At 56.9% G+C, this 19,411-nt stretch overlaps 8 protein-coding genes across 8 annotated transcripts; 5 read left to right on the top strand and 3 right to left on the bottom strand.

Annotated features, from left to right (window-relative positions):
• Nucleotides 1–318: 318 nt before the first annotated feature.
• On the top strand, nt 319–2,676 carry F5144DRAFT_597185 (uncharacterized protein; the record flags this gene model as incomplete). The annotated part of the gene is made up of 6 exons (XM_066790856.1): nt 319–378; nt 443–1,270; nt 1,359–1,499; nt 1,557–2,259; nt 2,312–2,388; nt 2,443–2,676. The coding sequence occupies 6 exons, from the start codon at nt 319–321 to the stop codon at nt 2,674–2,676; spliced, it is 2,043 nt and encodes a 680-aa protein (XP_066647942.1).
• A 332-nt stretch (nt 2,677–3,008) lies between these two features.
• F5144DRAFT_477594 (uncharacterized protein) lies at nt 3,009–3,492 on the bottom strand (the record flags this gene model as incomplete). Its single annotated transcript, XM_066785052.1, has 2 exons — nt 3,009–3,051; nt 3,104–3,492. The coding sequence occupies 2 exons, from the start codon at nt 3,490–3,492 to the stop codon at nt 3,009–3,011; spliced, it is 432 nt and encodes a 143-aa protein (XP_066647941.1).
• A 925-nt stretch (nt 3,493–4,417) lies between these two features.
• On the top strand, nt 4,418–7,851 carry F5144DRAFT_13428 (uncharacterized protein). Its single transcript, XM_066782324.1, has 2 exons — nt 4,418–5,268; nt 5,330–7,851. Exons 1-2 carry the CDS (start codon nt 4,651–4,653, stop codon nt 7,553–7,555), a joined length of 2,844 nt encoding a protein of 947 aa, XP_066647940.1. The 5' UTR covers nt 4,418–4,650; the 3' UTR covers nt 7,556–7,851.
• Nucleotides 7,852–10,768: 2,917 nt separating this feature from the next.
• On the top strand, nt 10,769–11,997 carry F5144DRAFT_479491 (mitogen-activated protein kinase; the record flags this gene model as incomplete). Its single annotated transcript, XM_066785167.1, has 4 exons — nt 10,769–10,875; nt 10,933–11,128; nt 11,184–11,565; nt 11,621–11,997. The coding sequence occupies 4 exons, from the start codon at nt 10,769–10,771 to the stop codon at nt 11,995–11,997; spliced, it is 1,062 nt and encodes a 353-aa protein (XP_066647939.1).
• A 791-nt stretch (nt 11,998–12,788) lies between these two features.
• Nucleotides 12,789–13,955, bottom strand: F5144DRAFT_478126 (uncharacterized protein; the record flags this gene model as incomplete). Its single annotated transcript, XM_066785086.1, has 2 exons — nt 12,789–13,277; nt 13,347–13,955. The coding sequence occupies 2 exons, from the start codon at nt 13,953–13,955 to the stop codon at nt 12,789–12,791; spliced, it is 1,098 nt and encodes a 365-aa protein (XP_066647938.1).
• A 524-nt stretch (nt 13,956–14,479) lies between these two features.
• On the bottom strand, nt 14,480–15,972 carry F5144DRAFT_13900 (tetrapyrrole biosynthesis, uroporphyrinogen III synthase). Its single transcript, XM_066782374.1, has 2 exons — nt 15,244–15,972; nt 14,480–15,187 (listed from the first exon to the last, which is right to left on the bottom strand). The coding sequence occupies exons 1-2, from the start codon at nt 15,518–15,520 to the stop codon at nt 14,580–14,582; spliced, it is 885 nt and encodes a 294-aa protein (XP_066647937.1). The 5' UTR covers nt 15,521–15,972; the 3' UTR covers nt 14,480–14,579.
• F5144DRAFT_13102 (ERV/ALR sulfhydryl oxidase domain-containing protein) lies at nt 15,613–16,743 on the top strand. The gene is made up of 3 exons (XM_066782299.1): nt 15,613–15,930; nt 15,991–16,512; nt 16,604–16,743. The coding sequence occupies exons 1-2, from the start codon at nt 15,800–15,802 to the stop codon at nt 16,409–16,411; spliced, it is 552 nt and encodes a 183-aa protein (XP_066647936.1). The 5' UTR covers nt 15,613–15,799; the 3' UTR covers nt 16,412–16,512; nt 16,604–16,743.
• A 276-nt stretch (nt 16,744–17,019) lies between these two features.
• F5144DRAFT_522159 (pyruvate decarboxylase) lies at nt 17,020–19,408 on the top strand. The gene is made up of 3 exons (XM_066786737.1): nt 17,020–17,415; nt 17,472–18,702; nt 18,758–19,408. The coding sequence occupies exons 1-3, from the start codon at nt 17,229–17,231 to the stop codon at nt 19,062–19,064; spliced, it is 1,725 nt and encodes a 574-aa protein (XP_066647935.1). The 5' UTR covers nt 17,020–17,228; the 3' UTR covers nt 19,065–19,408.
• Nucleotides 19,409–19,411: the final 3 nt, after the last annotated feature.

The following is a 19,411-nucleotide window of genomic DNA, read 5'->3' as shown; positions in this document are numbered from 1 at the left end:
CCACACTCTTCAGTTCGCCCTGGTCTCTCAACCTCGGCTTCTTTCGTTTTCTCTTTCAACCCCAGAAGCGTTACCAAGCTGTACGGTACACCTCTCGCCAAGTCCCAAATACGTTTCATGCCGGTAGATGCTCCCCAGACCGGCTCCACGGGTTGCAGCAAAGCCAGGAACAATTCTCGGAGTCAGGACGTAGACAAGTCTATGATGCTCCATAGCATCTGACGCTCAAGATTCAGAGCTATATACCCCTAGCTGTGTACCCCACCGGCACCTAACTTCACCCGGACTTGTTTCTTGCTCTCTTCCGCAAATCCAACCATGGTGTACTGCGGGAAGCCCTCCAAGGGCTGCCAGATGTGCCGGACTCGGCGTATTAAGGTAGGCCGATCAGCGAAGGAGACTCGACTACCCACAAGTAGGAGATATTGACGGCATTCCGTAGTGTGACGAAACAAAACCGACATGCAACCAATGTGCCAAGGCACGGCGTGAATGCCCCGGCTACAAAGACGCATTCGACCTTGTCCTCCGCAACGAGAACCTCGCCGCGAAGCGTCGAGCCCTGAAAATCGGCAACCCAAGACGGGGCGGCGCTGGCAACGTCGGCAAGAAGTCCAAAGCCGCAGCGTCTTCCTCTTCCTCCGCCTCGTCATCATCATCCTCATCATCCTCCTCCTCCGCATCCCCCACCACCCCCCCACCCCCATTCACAACAACCACCACCAGGACCATCCGCTTCCAACCGCCCCTCTCCCAACAACGCCAAGAACAAGTCCTCATCTTCGACCAAGCCCGCGCCCGCGCCCTCTCCCCAACCCCGATCCACATCGCCCCGGAGTCCCTCGCGCCGTGCCACTTCGTCGCCAACTTCGTGCTGGCCCCGCGGCACGGCGGCTCGCGCGGCTTCATGGAATACCTCGTCCCGCTGCTCGACCGGGCGACCGCCATCTCCGGGGCTGGCAACAGCAGCGAGGCGCACCTGCTGCATGCGTTCAACGCGTGCGCCCTGGCGTCGCTGGGCAACCGCACGTCGTCGTCGGTCGCCTCGGCTGCGCCGCCGCTGGCTAAGGGGGGGTCTGCTTTGGGTGGGGGGATGCCGGGGTTGGGAGGGGCGGCGGCGGGGGCGGGTGGGCAGCGCACGGGGGTGCTGGGGAAGGCGTTTGCTGAGTATAGCAAGGCGTTGAGGGCGACGCAGGCGGCGTTGGTGGACCCGGAGAGGTGGAAGGGGGATGGGGTGCTGGCGGCGGTTTTGTTGTTGGGGATGTTTGAGGTGAGTTTATTTTAATTTTTTATTGTTGGGTTGATGGCAGGGTTATTGGGGTGTGGGAGAGGGGAGAGGGTGGCTGATGAAAGAACAGAATATCACGGCCAAGCAGCTGGGCAATATGGCCTGGGGATCGCACATCGAGGGCGCGTTGCAGCTTGTCAAGGCCCGCGGGAGGAGTCAGTTGAAGACAGAGATCGGGGTGCAGTTGTTTATTGCTGTGAGAACGCAACTTGTAAGTTGGACCCGCGACTTGACTCGAGGGGTTCGATGGGTCTAACATACCTACCAGGTCATCCACACCCTTGCTACTGGTAACCCTCCACCGATGGGTACCGACTGGTGGCTGCAGGATGCCGTCTCCGACTCAACCGCCTCCGAATGCCAACGGCTCAGCCTCCTGACCGGCGAGTTGCGCGGTGATATAACCCGCCTTATGACCGGTGTCACCCGCACTCAGCAAAACATCGAGCTTGTTGAGGACTTGATGCGCCGTGCGCAAAATCTAGACGAGCAGGTTGCAGCGTGGATGGATTCGGTGCCAGATGCATGGCAATTCAGGACATTATGCTGGCAGCTCCAGAGCCTCGCCGTTCCCGGCGGCAACGACTACTACAGGGCGGAAGTGTTCCCGGGACGGGTAGATGCATATACCGACTTCTGGGTGGCGGGAGTATGGAACCAGGCCCGGACGACGAGGCTTGTCCTCATGTCTATCATAGTCCGCTGTGCCGCTTGGGTGTGCTCGCCCGTGGACTACCGAACGACACCCGAGTACGCCACTGCGGCAAGAGTATGCGTGGACACCATTTCAGACATCTTAGCCTCGGTGCCGTATTACTTGGGGTGGCACACCAAGAGGAAAGATTTGTTACCAGAGGACGGATCAGCGGGTTTTGCTTATGGCGACAACTTTGGGACAAAGGGGCTGGCTGGGTATTTCCTAACCTGGCCTCTGGCTTGTATGCTGACCCAAGACTATACGACTGATGCCCGTACGTGCCCCTCCTAGACCGGCTGGAACAAACACTGACGAGACTTTTCCAGAACGAGCATACATCAGGGGCAGGCTCAAGCACATCGGCGACGAGCTGGGGATCAAGTATGCGCATATATTATCCCTGGTGAGTATTCCCCGGCCCCTATCAATGATCATCTTTCGCTAAAGGAGGAGTCAGCTCAATGTCCGTGTCCCGTCACTGCTCATCCGCTCTGATGGTCTCCTTGCCAAGCCTTATCCCATGGCACACGACTTCGAGAAGTTGATATCGTCGGGCCGCCAGGCCTATCCGCTCCCGAAGGGGTATGCACCTAGCCAAGAGCCATCACAATCCCGTCAGAGCCAGGGCGGACCGGCAAGTGCGCCCGGGCCGAGATCACAAGTGGCCATGGAGAAACAGGTTTCAATGTGACGTTAAGATGGTTATGATTCTATTCATCTCGGCGCAAGAGGGTTAGTTGTACGGCTTTGGTTTGGTGTTGAATACCCTAGTTTTGGGCTCTGTAAATATATGGAATCCTACGACGTTGTAATTTGAATATTATATCGGCGTGAAAGAGCATTAAAACCAAGAACTCGAATATATACGAGCACAAGCACCCTTTTCCCCGCTAACCCCCGCCGGGGTCGTGACGTCGAGTTAACTCCACGCGGAGCAGAGCTTATACCTGCGTCAACGGCTGGCGGTCCCGCAAATATCTGTATTTGCCTCGACTTTTCTACCTTGGTCCCTGGGTTGGTTGATTAGTTATGGCCCTCCTCTGGCTTCGGCTTCGTCAAGACATTCCTGTTCGTGACGTTAGTGGCGTCAAAATACAAGGAGGAATGTTTGACGGTACCTCTTTCGTCTTGCAGCCTCGTCATTCTCATTAGGACTCGAGCCAGAGCCCAATTCCCATGCCTTTACGACCCAGCTCTGGGTCTTGTCCAGGTACGATTCAGTCTCAATGCCGTGGACTTTGAGTCGAACACCGTCTTTCGTGAAGGACACGTTCTCGCCCATCTGCTTGCGAGCCTGTGTCTTGATCTTGCCGATTGATAGGTAGATCTGGTAGCAGACCCAAGCCACCACACTCAGGACGACGATGGTGATGATCAGGGGCAGAAGTTGCCTGAGAGTGGTGTTAGGCCATTTCCAAAAGCGGCGAAGAAGCATTTCAATTAGACGAGGCGGGACTAACCTGATTGTCGACGGCGGGGTCTGCAACTTTTGCTTTCCCCACGCCATGATGATCAAGATGAAGATGAAGATGACGCGACTCGGAGCGCAAGTAGGGTTGATAATAAGTGAGGGAAGGCGAGCGCAACGGGTTTCAAATCGAGATGGTTTGGGATAATCGTCAGCCCCGGGAATAGACTTAGGTTTTATGTTGCACTTGGGGGTATTCAAAGCCGGGGCAACATAAGTTAGCAAGGAAGTTGGCCCGGTGTGGGCTGCCTCTCCGAAACCACCTGAGGGGTCTTCAATCGGGTCGCAGCAAGTTCTGAGGGACGCGATATTGCGGCAAAACCTACGTCGTCGCCGTGTTGGCCAGCGACAGAAAACACGCACGTTTTTGAAGCTTCAGCCTCAATCCAGGTTTTTATATCTAAAAAATAATCTTCGAGACTACGTTCGAGACAGCCGATATTCCGAATGCCGCGCTGTCTTTAATTGCAGCCAAGAAGCACTGCCGCCGACTGCCGCTTGTTGCAGTCAGTTTTGTTCCAGGTTGCTGAGCGCCGGGTGCTGGGCTGCAGGGAAGCCGGGAAGCCCACGCATCGCTGCAGCCAGTGATCGGCCTGATGCCATCGCCTCGGTGGTGATGCTCCACTTTCCTTGGCTGATCTAAAATACCAAGGCATTGTGGTATGTTACACGGCCGAACCCTCGATCTGCTTACCTGTTCGTTACACGTAATTATTGTATTACTATGCATTTATCGAAGCATTCTCGAATCGAGCTCCTAGCGGTCTTCGCCAACGATTGTGTTCTCTTGGCATCCACAAGCAGCCACGGCTTGAGCGCCACAGTGCGAGACAAGACCATTCTGATAGTATCCCTGCGGTCCGCTTGAGCGCTGAAGGCTTGCGCTGATCAGGCCAGTCTGTCATCCCGCAGCCCCTCTACCAAAACTGGTTAAGGCCACGGCAGCAGCTCCAACCCTGTAACTCGCGCCAATCCAGAGCTTGCTCCACAGTCCGCCACCGGGCTGCCACCGACGCCATTCATCCTTCCTGCCAGCTCTCCGCCTCCAAGACCGCACAACACGGACCTGCAACCACGCAGGTAATTTATACCACGCCAACGCCCCGGCCACCCTTTTGGTGTTGTTGACGCTGCATTGCCCGCTTCCAGTCTCGACACGGACACGCGCTGCAGCAGCGTCGCACGGCCGAGCTCACCATGTCCGCCCCCCACGACGGCTACGGCCAGTTTCCGCCTCAGCAACCCACCGAACAACCCCCGTACCCCGACCAAGGTTATGCGAACCCGGCCGATGCCCCGCCCCCGGCGGCTGGCGCACCTCACGCCGCCGACCATGGCAAAAAAAAGAAGCGCGCATATGCTGCCGGTGCCTTCGATGTCGCCGCGGGGGGCAATGCTGCAGTCGGTGGTCAGGTGCAAGGGGGGGGCCAGTTTGGAGCTCCGGCCCCGAGCTACGGAGGTTATCCGCAACCAGAGGCCCAGCCCGCTGCTTATGGCGCCCAACCTGCTGCCTACGGCGCCCAACCGCAACAGCCGTATGGGATGCCTGCGCCGGCACCGGCCGTGGGATACCAGGCCCCGGAACCGTATTACCCCTCGGCCGGCGCTCCTCCGGCTCCGGGTGATGTTGCCGGTTTGGCCTCCGGCATGTCGGCCATGAATCTTGGATCGGGAGCGCAACAGCAACAGCAGCAAGTCCCGGCCCAGGGGAGAGTCGGCCCCCTCAACCAGCTCTACCCGACCGATCTCCTCAACCAGCCCTTCAATGTCTCCGAGTTGGACCTCCCTCCGCCGCCTATCATCTTGCCGCCGAATGTACGTTGAGCAGGCCGAGCGAGATTTGTGACGTTGTTAAGGATGCTAACTCTTTGAATAGTCCAGCGTCACCCCTTCCCCAGATGCGAACTGCCTCCCGAAATATGTGCGATCGACCGTGAACGCTATCCCCACGACGCACTCGCTGCTCAAGAAAAGCAAGTTACCGCTGGCGCTTATCATCCAGCCTTACGCGGCTCTTCACGATTTGGACGACCCTGTTCCCGTTGTCCAGGATCAGGTCATCTCGCGTTGCCGGAGGTGCAGGTCTTACATCAACCCATTTGTTACCTTCCTCGACCACGGCCACCGATGGCGCTGCAACATGTGTAACCTCACCAACGACGTGCCTCAGGCATTTGACTGGGACGCCGCGGCTCAAAAGACCGTTGACCGGTGGCAGCGGCACGAGCTGAACCACGCCGTCGTCGAATTTGTGGCCCCGCAGGAATACATGGTCCGCCCCCCGCAGCCGCTGGTCTACCTCTTCTTGTTTGATGTCAGCTATGCTGCTGTATCGACCGGTCTCCTTGCCACTAGCGCCCGTACCATTCTCGACAGTTTGAACAGGATCCCCAATGCCGATCGGCGCACCAGACTCGGGTTCATCGCCGTGGACTCCAGCCTACACTACTTTTCAGTGCCCAAGGACTCGGATGAGAACGGCGAGACGAGCATGCTTGTGGTGAGCGACTTGGACGAGCCGTTCCTCCCAGTTCCCCAGGAGCTGTTGGTTCCCCTGACCGAGTGCCGGAATAGTATCGAGAATTTCCTCACTAAGCTCCCCGAGATGTTTGCCAACAACCAGAACAATGGGTCCTGCATGGGATCTGCCCTTAGGGCTGGGCATAAGCTGATCTCACCCCTCGGTGGCAAGATCGTGGTCCTCAGCGCTTCACTTCCCAACGTGGGCTATGGCAAGCTCGAGATGCGGGAGGACAAGAAGTTGTTGGGCACGTCCAAGGAAAACGGCTTGCTCCAGACTGCGAACAGTTTCTACAAGAGTTTCGCCGTCGAATGCTCCAAAAACCAGGTTTCAATCGACATGTTCCTCTTCTCGTCTCAGTATCAGGACGTGGCGTCGCTCAGCAACCTTCCGAGGTACACGGGCGGTCAAACATGGTTCTACCCAGGATGGAACGCGGGTCGCCCAGAGGACGCGATCAAGTTTGCCTCGGAATTCAGCGATTTCCTCTCCTCTGAGATCGGTTTGGAGGCGGTTCTTCGCGTTCGGGCGACCACCGGTCTGCGCATGAGCACATTCTACGGAAATTTCTTCAACAGGAGCTCCGACCTGTGTGCGTTCCCTGCCTTCCCTCGCGACCAGTGCTACGTGGTCGAGGTGGCCATCGACGAGAACCTGACCAAGAACGTCGTCTGCTTGCAAACGGCGGTTCTGCACACGACGTGCAACGGTGAGCGCCGCATCCGAGTGATGACGCTCGCTCTGCCGACAACAACCAACCTTGCCGATGTCTACGCTTCCGCCGACCAATGCGCCATTACCACGTACTACAGCCACAAGGCCGTGGAAAAAGCGCTCGGCAGCGGCCTCGACTCTGCTAGGGATATGCTACAGAGCAAGGTCACCGAGCTCCTGCAGACCTTCAGGAAGGAGTTGGCTGGCGGCAGCATGGGTGGCGGGTTCCAGTTCCCATCCAACCTACGCGGCCTACCGGCCTTGTTCTTGGGCTTAATCAAGCATGTTGGACTGAGGAAATCCGCGCAGATCCCGTCGGATCTAAGATCTGCAGCCCTCTGCATGCTGTCGACCCTCCCCCTCCCGCTCCTGATGCAATACATCTACCCCCGGCTGTACTCGTTGCACGACATGCCCGACAACGCGGGCTATCCCGACCCAGAGACGAGCCAGATCGTGCTCCCGCCGCCGCTCAACCTTTCGTCGGAGCGGTTCGTGCCCTTCGGCCTCTACCTCATCGACGACGGGCAGACGCAGTTCCTGTGGGTCGGCCGCGACGCCGTCCCGCAGCTGCTCGTCGACGTGTTTGGCGTGACGGACCGCGCGCAGCTGCGCGTCGGCAAGGGCGCGCTGCCGGAGCTGGACAACGACTTCAACGAGCGCGTGCGCGCCGTCGCGCTCAAGAGCCGCGACCACAAGGCCAAGGGCGTCGGGAGCATCATCGTCCCGCACCTGTACATTGTCCGCGAGGACGGCGAGCCGAGCCTGAAGCTGTGGGCCCAGACGCTCCTGGTGGAGGACCGCGCGGACCAGGGGATGAGCTACCAACAGTGGATGGGGACGCTGAGGGAGAAGGTCAGTACTTGATCGGGGCGGGTGGTTTCTCCTGAAGTGGGTATGGTACTGATAGCTTGAACAGGTTGTTCAATAATGAAGAATGAAAACTTGTGTGGTAGCCCATGGGAAAGTGTTTCTGTGTTTCAACGCATGGGTACTGCTTGCAGTGAATAAATAGATTTACGGATCAAGGGTCCAGGAAGAGAGGAATCGCAATATTTGCCATCACTTGTTTCCGAGTTACTAACCTCAACTTTGTCTTGGGGGAATTCTCCGGTGTTATTCTCCGGTCTCGATCACACCCCAACATCCCCCTTAACCCTCGCTCTCTGTGACCATCCCAGTCTATTACGCGACAGCGCAACCTGAGGTGCTGCCTATCATGTTATTTCGCCGGCGTCCCCCGTGCGACGACGAGTTGGCCAGTGAGATCTACGTCACGAGGATCGTAAACGAGGTTATGCAGCCTGGTGAGAGGACCGCGGTCGTTTTTCAAGGTCTCTCGGCCATGGCGGTCGTTTCTCTTGAGTGCCCAGAATAGCAACGCAGGAGGACCCACCCGGTCGCCTTTCTGGCCTCCCCCCATCAGGGGTTCGCTGCGCGCGCTGGTGCGGCTCTTCGCATGCAGTCTGTGAGCTTGTGTGTGCGCGTGCGTGCGTGCGTGCTTCTCGACATCATCCGACGCAAGGCCCCAACGGGAAGCTGGGAACCCGGGCTGCTGGACGTCTCGAACAGATTGAACAAGCGCAGCGCGCGAAGGTGCACTGCCACTGCCACGGGCAACAGGGGCGCCAAAACCTCAGCTCAGCAACCTGTCATTGGCCCCTGTGAAACCAGCCCCGATGGGGTCTGTGTGCGTGTTTCTGGTTTTCCCTAGGGCGCTCCATCCCGTTGTTTCCGCAGAGCTAGCTGCCGGCCGCAAGTGGGTGGCCGTCCTGGCTATGGGGGCCCATGAGGCCATGAAACAGGAGGCCCGCCCGCCATTTCATTGGCGATTTCAGGTTTGAGACAGGCGCCGAGAAGGGAATATGAGAAAGTGGGTCCCGCTTGTGCCGCGCCAGAGTTCGGCCAGGGCAATGGTGTGGAAGAGGGGGGAGGGGAGCTGTCGCCTGCCTGCTCGGGCGCCTAATTTGAATGCTCGTTGGGCCGTTTGGGGGGGTGTACTATGCAGGTCTGCCCTCTTAGGTATCTTATTCCTGTGTGGGAGCTGCTTGGTGGACCGTGGGACGGATTTGGGTTGATGCAGTGTGATCGGTGTGAAGATGGGACAGTGACGGAGTGATGGAAGTTAACTCCCTGCTTGCTTTGCAGCATGCGGGGGGTGTTGAGCAAACCATCGAGGTGGGATTATTCGAGATTGCGGGTGGCTTCTTCCAGATGACCCAAACGTTGCAACTCTGGAATCGACATCACGGGATGTCTCTCAGTTTGATTGTTTAAGCGCCTGGTAAAACCAACCTGTCGCCGGAGATAGGGGGATGGGATCTTTTCTGAATCCGAATCACACTGGTTCTATTCCGAGCGCTCGACTGTGTCTGGACGGGAATAATCGCCCAATCACTCTGGAGCCTGTTGGTTCTTGAGTACGGTAGGCACGTACCGACGTCAAGGTTCCCACCTGGCCTCGTCTCGAAGAGGGTCCCAATCAAGGTCAACAGACAACATTCAAAAGGCAGAGACCCGCAAACTCCCGTTCAAATATACTTGAGAGCGGAGTCTGACGACCTCCGACCGTAACCTCGCGTTTTGAATGACCCCAAGGGCGGGTGGTGGTGGTGGTGAGAGCAAGCCCCAATCGGGACCTGGGTGGGGAGGCCTGGGCTTCAGACTTGCCCACCATGGACGATTGTGGATGGCCGCCAGGGGGTGACAGTGCCCAACAGCAACATCCTGGCTGACCCACACAACCCCTGCCTTTTGTTACTCCATCTCCCCGCCAGTGAGAGGGCCAGATCCAGGATGGGCCGCCAAACTCGCCCTCATTCTTCTACAACACGACCTCCCCTCTCCCCCGTCGACTGGCTTTAGATTTCTCTGTTTGCTATCCATTTCGAGATCCCGGTGCCGTCTCCGTGGGAAGCTCTTGATTTGCGTCTTCAATCGACGTAAACGTAGCAAGCTTGCCCTCAGGTCGTCCGCTCTTTTCCTGAGTACCGTCACGGCCAGTTCAGCCCAGAAGCGGGGCAACCTACTACCTCCCCAAGTGGAATCCGTCTCTCGCCCCGTTCGTCGCAAATACACCTTCGGCCTCCGACAACTGTATAGTATCTTTCACTAGCAGTTTGTTCCCCGGAGCTCCCCTCACAGACAGCCTCCTCAGGTACGTACGCGAATGTTTGTTTGTGAGCATCCGTCCCATGTCGTCGCCCTGCCCCTCTTCCCTCGCCAAGGACCCCTCCTCGGAACACCTGCAACACGATCCAAGGACGCACAGCAAGCAGCTTCTATTTCCTTGGGGTTCGTGCTACCGGGAAAATGAGCGCTTTGGGTTCGACCAGTACAAGATCTCCTGTGTGCGGGCTCTCCCAGCGCAATGCGCTGCTCAGTCGAGGAGAGGTGCTTGCACGGGAATGCCGAGAAATACACACGAAGCGTTTGATCGCCCGTTCCCGTCATCCCATCCCACCACCCAGCGGTTTCGAGCATGCTCCCTTGGGCATCTCCCTTGTGGTATGTTCGATTGGAGCTTCGAGAAGCGCATCGACCCCTGGAATCTTGTACGACAGCGATTGGCGCCTGATCGCCATCTTCCCATGGCTTGTCTCGCTCGCAGGCCCCGCCTCCCACGATATCTGTCCATAGCGCAGCAGTTATCGTTGCCGACTATAGTTCACCCCTGATGGCCTGCCACATGCTGTTACTGCTCCTAGTTGGTAATTTTGGTCGCTAACTTGCAGTCATTGCATTGCAACAGACAAAGGCCCCGAACCGAGCCTCAATCCACACGGCGCGCATTTTCGTCGATCAAAGAACTACGAATAGCTCACGAGGCCTATACTCGCGATTTATACAGTAGAATTCGACCTCGGTGTTGCGATCACAAAGGGAAAACATAATAAGTTGGGTCGACCTATCACCTTGACGACCCTTATCCGGTGACACCCAACCTTGGACGCCGCTTCCTGCTCTAGTCAGCTTGCGAATCTACGGAGGAACCAAGCGAGGGTAATTAATTGGAAGAAGCCTCGGAAGGTTCAACGGCATCAAAACAGTTCGCGCGAGTACGGCGGCATTCCAGCAACCATGAGTAACGCACAGAACCGCGGGGGCGCGCGAAAGATCTCATTCAACGTCAGCGAGCAGTATGACATCCAAGATGTCGTCGGCGAGGGCGCCTATGGAGTCGTGTGGTGAGTCCATTCGCGTGATCGCTGCTTGCGCATCCAAGATCTAACATCGCCGACCAGTTCTGCTGTCCACAAGCCCTCAGGGCAGAAGGTCGCTATCAAGAAGATCACACCCTTCGATCATTCAATGTTCTGCTTGCGGACACTACGCGAGATGAAGCTGCTGCGTTACTTCAACCACGAGAACATTATCTCCATCCTCGACATCCAGAAGCCACGGAGCTACGAAACCTTCAACGAGGTTTACCTAATCCAGGTAGGACTTGCCGTCGTATCATGTATGTTTCTGGTTACTGATACTAAGATATTAGGAACTCATGGAAACCGATATGCATCGCGTCATCCGCACTCAAGAACTGTCCGATGACCACTGCCAATACTTCATTTACCAAACACTGCGCGCGCTCAAAGCGATGCACTCGGCGAACGTGCTTCATCGAGACTTGAAGCCGTCCAACTTGCTTCTCAATGCCAATTGCGACCTGAAGGTCTGCGATTTCGGTCTGGCGCGGTCCGCAGCGTCGCAGGAGGACAACTCAGGCTTCATGACGGAATACGTCGCCACCCGTTGGTACCGTGCTCCTGAGATCATGTTGACATTCAAGGAGTACACCAAGGCGATCGACGTATGGTCAGTGGGCTGCATTCTGGCCGAAATGCTCAGTGGAAAGCCTCTATTCCCTGGCAAGGACTGTACGTGTCGCAAACTCTCGAAACCCTCCCTTTTAATGCTGACACTCGCGCATAGACCACCACCAACTCACGCTCATTCTGGACGTTCTGGGCACTCCGACGATGGAGGATTATTACGGGATCAAGTCTCGCCGCGCGCGCGAGTACATCCGGTCGCTGCCTTTCAAGAAGAAGGTGCCTTTCCGGACGCTGTTCGAAGGCACATCCGACTTGGCACTTGATCTACTAGAAAAGCTCCTCGCGTTCAACCCCGTCAAACGCATCACAGTTGAGGAGGCGCTTAAGCACCCCTACCTTGAGCCCTACCACGACCCGGATGATGAGCCGACCGCGCCGCCCATCCCCGAGGAGTTTTTCGACTTCGACAAGCACAAGGATAACCTAAGCAAGGAGCAGTTGAAACAACTGATTTTCCAGGAGATTATGAGGTAGGGGGTTTAAAGCACGGGGTTCGGCCTTCGCTTGCTCCCTTTTTTGATTTGGGGTTGGAATCTTGTAGGAGATAGAGATATGGGTTGGCGGGCGCACATTGGCAGCTATGTTGAGTATTTGGGGCCTGGTGGAATGGCCCGGTCAACAGGTAGCGCTGATACTTCTCTTTGCATGAATTTATTCCTCATATTTCCCGAGGAAGGATAAGGGCTGGTTATATACATTGAGCCGCCCCGAGTTCCTCTAGAAAGTCGTCGGAGTTATTGCAAACTATGCTTGTCTTTGAATGCTCTTGCTGTGTTGTCTTAACAGGTTTGGCACCCTCGACTGTTCTGTGGGTATCTTCTGACGCTGTACTCGCGGCCCCCGCGCTCGTTGTCGTGACTGTCTGTCTGATCATCGTAAAATGCAGAGTGATGAACGCCAACTTAACCTCTCCAACACTGCCGTCGCCCCGTGCTATCCGATTCCCGAAAAATGAAATAGTTTTGAGCTGAGATATTGCCTCAAGCCATTCCCAGAACGCCAACCACCCACCCCCCGTCCCCCCAAGATTGACCAAAACCCGGGTCAACCCGACACATTCATCTCGTCATTCAGTCCAACAAACCCGCGCCCTAGCCCTTTTCTAACCAACCGCTCTTGTAACCGCCTCATCGCCAAAAAAGAAAACACCTACCCATCACCCACCCCAACCGAGTCGAGGCGAGGCATCCGCAACCGCATCCACACCCACCCAGCCAACCATACCCAAAACAGAACCCCCTCCCCCTCTTCTCAAAAAAAGCACCTCACGCCCCAATCACCCACACCTCAATCCCCAGCACACCAAACTTCTCGCCCTCATCACTCAGCGGCTCGTTGCCGAACGTCTGGCTCGTCGAGCTGACGCCCCGCTCCAGGGAGTCGTCCAGCCAGAGCCCGTACTTGCCGTCGCCGGCGCCGAGCGAGAGGAAGTGTGCCTCGCAGAGCATGTAGTACTCGTTGATACCCGAGTAGGGGAAGGCTTTGAAGCGGATTGGTTGTGGGGTGGGGGTGCGCGAGGGGGGGTTGCCGTTGTGGTTGTGGTTGTTGGTGGTGTTGGTGCCGTTGGTGTTGGTATTGTGTGGGCCGGCGGAGATGGTGGTTGTTCGGAGGTTGGCGTTGGTGTCGTCGTTGTCGATGAGGGAGGGGGGTGGAGGGAGGGGGGAGAGGACCGAGGCGCGCCAGAGGAAGCATTCGCCTGTGCCGAAGTATTTGGGGGCCGGGTGGGGGTAGTCGGAGAGGTAGGCGCCGAAGAGCTGGTGCGCGGAGCCATTATGTTAGTGTCGGTTCAGGGCGGGGGTATTGGGAGTAGGGGCGTCACTTACACCGCCGTCGCAGTCCTTCACGCACAGCACGAACCCTACCCTCACCCCTTGATACTGTGCGCACTTCTCGTACAGCGTCGCTAGGCTAGCGCCGTCCTGCTCGAGGCTGTACACCAGCCGCCATTCGTCCACGATCCCCAGCCGGGCCGGCACCATAATCCGTATCTCCTCTGCGACCGGCGCAGTCAGGAGCCGCGCATCCTGCGGTGTTTCCTCTGAAAACCCCAGCAGCTGAAGGGGCTCTAGCGGTGGCAGGCCCATTGGAGAAGCGGTGCGGTGCGGATAGAGAGTATGGGGAGGGGTGTATACGCCGTCCAAACCGTTGCCGTGGTTATCTTCGTGGTGCTGCCGCTTATCTCCGCCGTCGGGCTGAAATGTGCGTGCGTGGGGCAGGCCGGGCGGGTGGGGAGTCGAGGGAGAGGGTTCGCTCGAGAAGCGGCGCATGAAACCGCCCCAGAGGCTGGAGACGGAGGAGGTAAGGAAGGTGGATGAGCTAGGCGAAGCGGTGCCTGGCGGGGTGACGGAGCGGGAAGATGCTGGAGAGAGGTTGAGGTCTGGGGTGTGGTGCGTGCGGGGCGGTCGGTTGTGGTTGGGGGCGTCGAAAGCCATGGTATTTTGCCAGTAGTACACTGATTTATATGTCCACGTAGGCACCTCTCGGATTAGGGAAGCTTGTTTGGCTGAAGCTCCAAGTGTGGTGGGGACTTCAAGAACCAGCAAGCGATGCTGGCGATCAGTGGCCCAAGTTGACGGCCATGAAGTCGATGCAGTATATAAGAGGTTGGATTGGTGTGGCCTCAACCGTAAATGGTGTTGATGCGCAACAAAGTCGATGATCAGGGAGCGAGGTCCATTCTATGTCATGTCTGGCGTTCGCCTTAGAGCACTCATTGCGTCAGCCTTATAGCGCGCGCACTGTGTCAGAGAGCGCACAAAGTGACGAATACTCCTAGATACCTTGGCATGCGACGGGTTGGGCCAATCCAGGCGGCCGGTTAGGTAACGGTTAGGTAACTGATGGACGATGTCAGGTACCTGTACTTCGCCGTTGCATGGGCCTGGGCTCTTGCGGGGAACCCATTGGCGAACCGTTAACTCAGACAACCACATCGCACTTCTTCCGCCCCCAAGAGAATCCCGACCAACGAAGCCAAGGACTGGGTAGCATTTTTAGAGTCTCACGTGCTGGATGCTTTTCATGCCATTAGCGCCGTCAGGCGTTCTAGACTCTTCCTATTCTAAGCTCTTGCTGTAGTGGGCAATGCCCTGCCACACGCCCTCTGGCGTGGGCTGCTCGGCACAAACTTCGGGTTCGTACCCGAACTCATGGATCAGGTGATCGCGGGTGGTAGGCCCGATCGTAGCAATCAGTGTGTTTCGGTCAGGCTGCTTGGGTCGAGCCTTGCCCGTACTCTCGTCGAGGAGGCCCATGGCACTCAGCATGCTATCACAGCCGCTCGGCGAAAACACGACCACCCATCTCCTTGGTCGGTCTGCCGTGTCCGCGAGACGCAGCCTAAAGTCCTCCCGGAAAGACTCCAATTCACCGGTGCCGTAGACGACCACTTCGTCCACCCGCCATCCCGCCGCAGTTAGCACCTTGGGGATAATATCCCGCCGCTTCTCACCCACGAGGAACAGCAACGGAGGTTTAGACTCGCGGTCCTTGTACCACTCCCCGTAATGTTCAAGAATGAAAGGGGCCAGTTTGTCCCCAATCCCCGTGTGTTCGCCAAAGACCTGCAGGGGAGGTACTTGAGGTACGGCTTTCAAGGCCCGCGTGGTTGCTGGTCCAACGCTGTAGACGGGCACGTCCTGGAGATGAGGCCAGCCATCTTCACCTGCAAATTGCTCACCTTAGTTATTTTATCCCACCCCGCCGAGGCTAGAGTCTCACCTCGCCTTTCCTCGACAAGTTTCGTAAAGGCCTCGACAGCGCGCTGGGACGTGAATATGAGGCCGCCATACGCGCTGCCTTCTTCCGTGCTTATAGCCCTACTTTGTAAGACATTTCGCACTTTGGCCATTCCATCGTTGCCGAACTGGTGCTTGAGCACGGGGACGAACGAGGGCTCGTAGCTGACGCCATCGGGAGGGGCGGAAAACAACTCCTCGTAGGCGTCTCCAGGGACCGACTTGGTTTTTAGGAGGAGGACAGGCGTTTTTTGTGACATTGTTCGTCTCGAGGTCAATTGGATAAGAGCGTGGTGTTGTCAAAGGGGACGAGGAATGCCCCGCAGGGAGCGACAAGCACCGATTTGGTTTACTTTAGTCTGCTTGTTATCGATAAGCTTCTTCTCTCATGACATCCCTGTTCGTCTGATTTCCAAGCAGCCGCGAAAGTAACTATTGAGTTTGCCTGCCGGCATCGCCGTTCCAAGGAGGCTCTCACCATTGCGAGGACCTAACTTTGGCTAGATCCGCCAGTTTCCGGGGCATCCCAGCGCGCTCAGATGGCAGCCGACAGCACAGAACCGCAAACTACCAATGCGCCAGGTACGGCTGGCGCTACTGCAGGTACCAGTGCTGAGGCGCCGCCGCCAAAGCACCCTAAAGGCGTGATTCTCGGCAAGGACGGGAAACCGTAAGTCGCGGCTAGAATTTGTGTGTTGAGGCTTCACTGACAACACCCCTTTCACTCTAGCTGCCGCGCCTGTAATTCCTTCGCATCCTTTACCACCCAAAGCAAATCCGCCCTCAAAGCCGTAGCACCGGCGCCCACGAAGGACTGCCCGCCCGACGTCGAGGTGCTCGGCCGCAGCACCTGGACCCTCCTCCACTCGATAGCAGCCGCATACCCACCGACGCCGACGCCGAAAGAACAATCAGACATCAAGAGCTTCATGCGCCTGTTCTCCAAGCTCTACCCGTGCTGGGTGTGCGCCGAAGATTTTCAGGCGTACATGCAGAAGCGGGAAGTCAAAGCGGGGAGCAGGGATGAGTTCGGGAACTGGCTATGCGAGGCGCACAACGAAGTGAACCGGAAGCTAGGAAAGCCTACATTTGACTGTAGGAAGTGGGAGGAGAGGTGGAGGACCGGCTGGAAGGATGGGAGTTGCGACTAAGGGTTGAGAAGGGCAACATTGTTGGAGTATTTTGGATCGGAATTGTACAAACCTACAAGTCATCTTGGGAGGTAGGGGTTGGATTACACGGCGTTGGCGTGGTATGTATCTCAGTTGAGGCCTTCTCCCTCCCTCTTCTCTATTAGTCATGGCGTTCGGGCTTATCATCTCCTCTCGGTCATTTGAGCATAGCGACGGGAATAGAGAAGAATCTAGACCTGGCTTATTTCTAGAGTCGTACAAACCACGGCGACATAAAGCCTGATCTTAAAAAAATACTCGTGTTGTGAGAGTGGCATGGTGGCTGTGGGTGGTCACCCATGGTGGGGTCTTGGCAGGGACTCCCCGAGGCTGGTCCCATTTTAACTGACACCGGCTGGCTCCGGTGGTGGGGGAGCTGGCTGGAACGGCCGACTCGATTACATCACAGGCGCGTCAACGAACCGCATCGAGCCACCAAGTATGCAGGGCAATTGCACCTACATTCAATGCCGATTTCCACCCGTGGCCAATTCGCCGCCGGTTATGGCCGCGGGGTCCAGACTACCTGCACTACCAGTGGCCTGATGTAGACTTGCGTCACACATGAACCCCGCTGATAATGGATGCCCGGGCAATGCCGCTTCCAGGGCAGGAGCGTGTTTGATCGCGAGCTTTGCAGTGATAAAGCTACTGGGCTCTCCGGGTTGTTGTTGTTTCTTCAAGGCATTCTGAACTCCTGATTTAAACCCTCTCCTCTCCAATTGACAACCCACCTTCGCTGTTGAGCTCGCTGTTCATCCATCGTGCATAAACGATATCGAGACCACCCGCGAACATGGCAGACATCAGGGAACAGGGCCTTAAAAAGCCCATTGCTGTCGCCGAGTACCTTTTCAAGAGGCTCCATGAAATCGGGATCCGCTCCGTCCACGGCCTCCCGGGAGACTTCAACCTGGTAGCCCTAGACTACATCCCCAAAGCCGGGTTGCGCTGGGTTGGTAGCGTGAATGAGCTCAACTCAGGTAAGCAACGTCTCATTGGGAGGAGCGTTGGCGGATACCGAGCTCACCAAATACAGCGTATGCCGCCGACGGATATGCTCGCACCAAGGGCATCTCGGCCATCGTTACCACCTTTGGCGTAGGAGAGCTATCGGCCATCAACGGCATTGCCGGCGCCTTTTCGGAACACGTTCCGGTCGTACACATCGTCGGCTGTCCATCCACCATCTCCCAGCGCAATGGCATGCTGCTGCACCACACACTCGGCAATGGAGACTTCAATGTCTTCGCCAACATGAGCTCCCAGATTTCGTGCGACATGGCTCGCCTGAACAAGCCGGCCGAGATCCCTGACCAGATCGATCATGCTCTGCGGGAGTGCTGGATCCGCAGCCGGCCAGTGTACATCATGCTGCCGACCGATATGGCCGAGAAGAAGGTCGAGGGCGCTCGTCTCGACACACCCATTGACCTCGCTGAACCCAAGAATGATCCAGAGCGTGAAGACTACGTTGTGGACGTCGTTCTCAGGTACCTCCACGCCGCCAAGTCGCCGGTCATTCTGGTCGATGCCTGTGCGATCCGTCATAGGGTACTCGAGGAGGTGCATGATCTTGTGGAAAAAACCCAGCTCCCGGTGTTTGTAACGCCCATGGGAAAGGGCGCCATCAACGAGAACCACCCCTCGTACGGCGGCGTGTACGCAGGCACGGGCTCGCAGCCCGCTGTGGCTGAGCGAGTTGAGTCGGCGGACTTGGTGCTCTCTATCGGCACGCTGAAGAGCGACTTCAACACGGCGGGATTCTCATACCGGACGTCGCAACTCAACACGATCGACTTCCACTCAACCCACTGCACCGTGCGCTACTCCGAGTACCCCGGCGTAGCTATGCGCGGCGTGTTACGCAAAGTGAATGAGAGTGTCGACCTGACCAAGTTGTGTCGGCCATCCTCGCCCGAGGTGGCTAACGAGGTGACCAAGAACAGGGACAGTTCCGAGATCATTACCCAGGCCTTCTTCTGGCCCCGCGTCGGGGAGTACCTAAAGGAGGATGACATCGTGGTGACCGAAACGGGCACTTCCAACTTTGGCATCTGGGAGACCAAGTACCCGCGGGGCGTAACTGGCGTCACACAGATCCTTTGGGGCAGCATCGGATGGTCAGTTGGCGCCGCCCAGGGCGCTGCACTGGCTGCGAAAGATATGGGCACTGACCGGCGAACCATCTTGTTCGTCGGCGACGGCTCGTTCCAGCTTACCGCGCAAGAGGTATCGACCATGATACGGCATAACCTCAAGGTTACCATGTAAGTCTATCTATCACCTTCCCACAAAAACGGTTAAGATACTAACTACGATCAGCTTCCTCATCTACAACGAGGGGTTTACCATTGAGCGCTACATCCACGGCATGGAGGCCGAGTACAACGACATCACCCGCTGGCAATACACCGACGTGCCGACTGTGTTTGGCGGATCGGACAAGCAGGTCCGCAAGTTTGTCATCAAGACCAAAGATGAGCTGGAAAAGTTGTTGACGGACAAGGAGTTCAATGAGGCTGGCGGGCTGCAGTTCGTCGAGCTGTGGATGCCCAAGGACGACGCGCCGCGGGCATTGAAGATTACGGCTGAGATTGCGGCGAAGAATAATGCAAAGATGAGTGACTAGCCGTCTCGCCTGGTTGACGAGAGTAAGGGCGCGGCGGGAAAGGGGGGCGGTTGAGAAGCGGGGAAAAGCTTTGAATGAGGAGTTTGTTTTGATTTCAACAAAGCCTAGTCAGATTAAACGGCTTTCTTCGAAACTAATAATTTTTCGTCTTTTTTTGACTTCGATGTTACATGCTCTAAACTACGGAGTCACGGGAGTGTACCCTCAGGAGACTGCCAAGGTTGGATGTCGGCTACGCACAGAAAGGGGGGTTGTGGATTTATTGTACCACTCACTTAGCATGCATGTGCAGTATACCGTCTATATATATATGGCTACAAAGCTCCTCTGACCTTTGGGACCGGCGT

Source organism: Chaetomium tenue (assembly GCF_020726465.1).
Source record: "Chaetomium tenue strain MPI-SDFR-AT-0079 chromosome Unknown F5144scaffold_1, whole genome shotgun sequence".
Classification (NCBI taxonomy): domain Eukaryota; kingdom Fungi; phylum Ascomycota; class Sordariomycetes; order Sordariales; family Chaetomiaceae; genus Chaetomium; species Chaetomium tenue.
The sequence above is the reverse complement of the archived record's forward strand: the minus strand, read 5'-3'. Positions and strand labels throughout refer to the sequence as shown.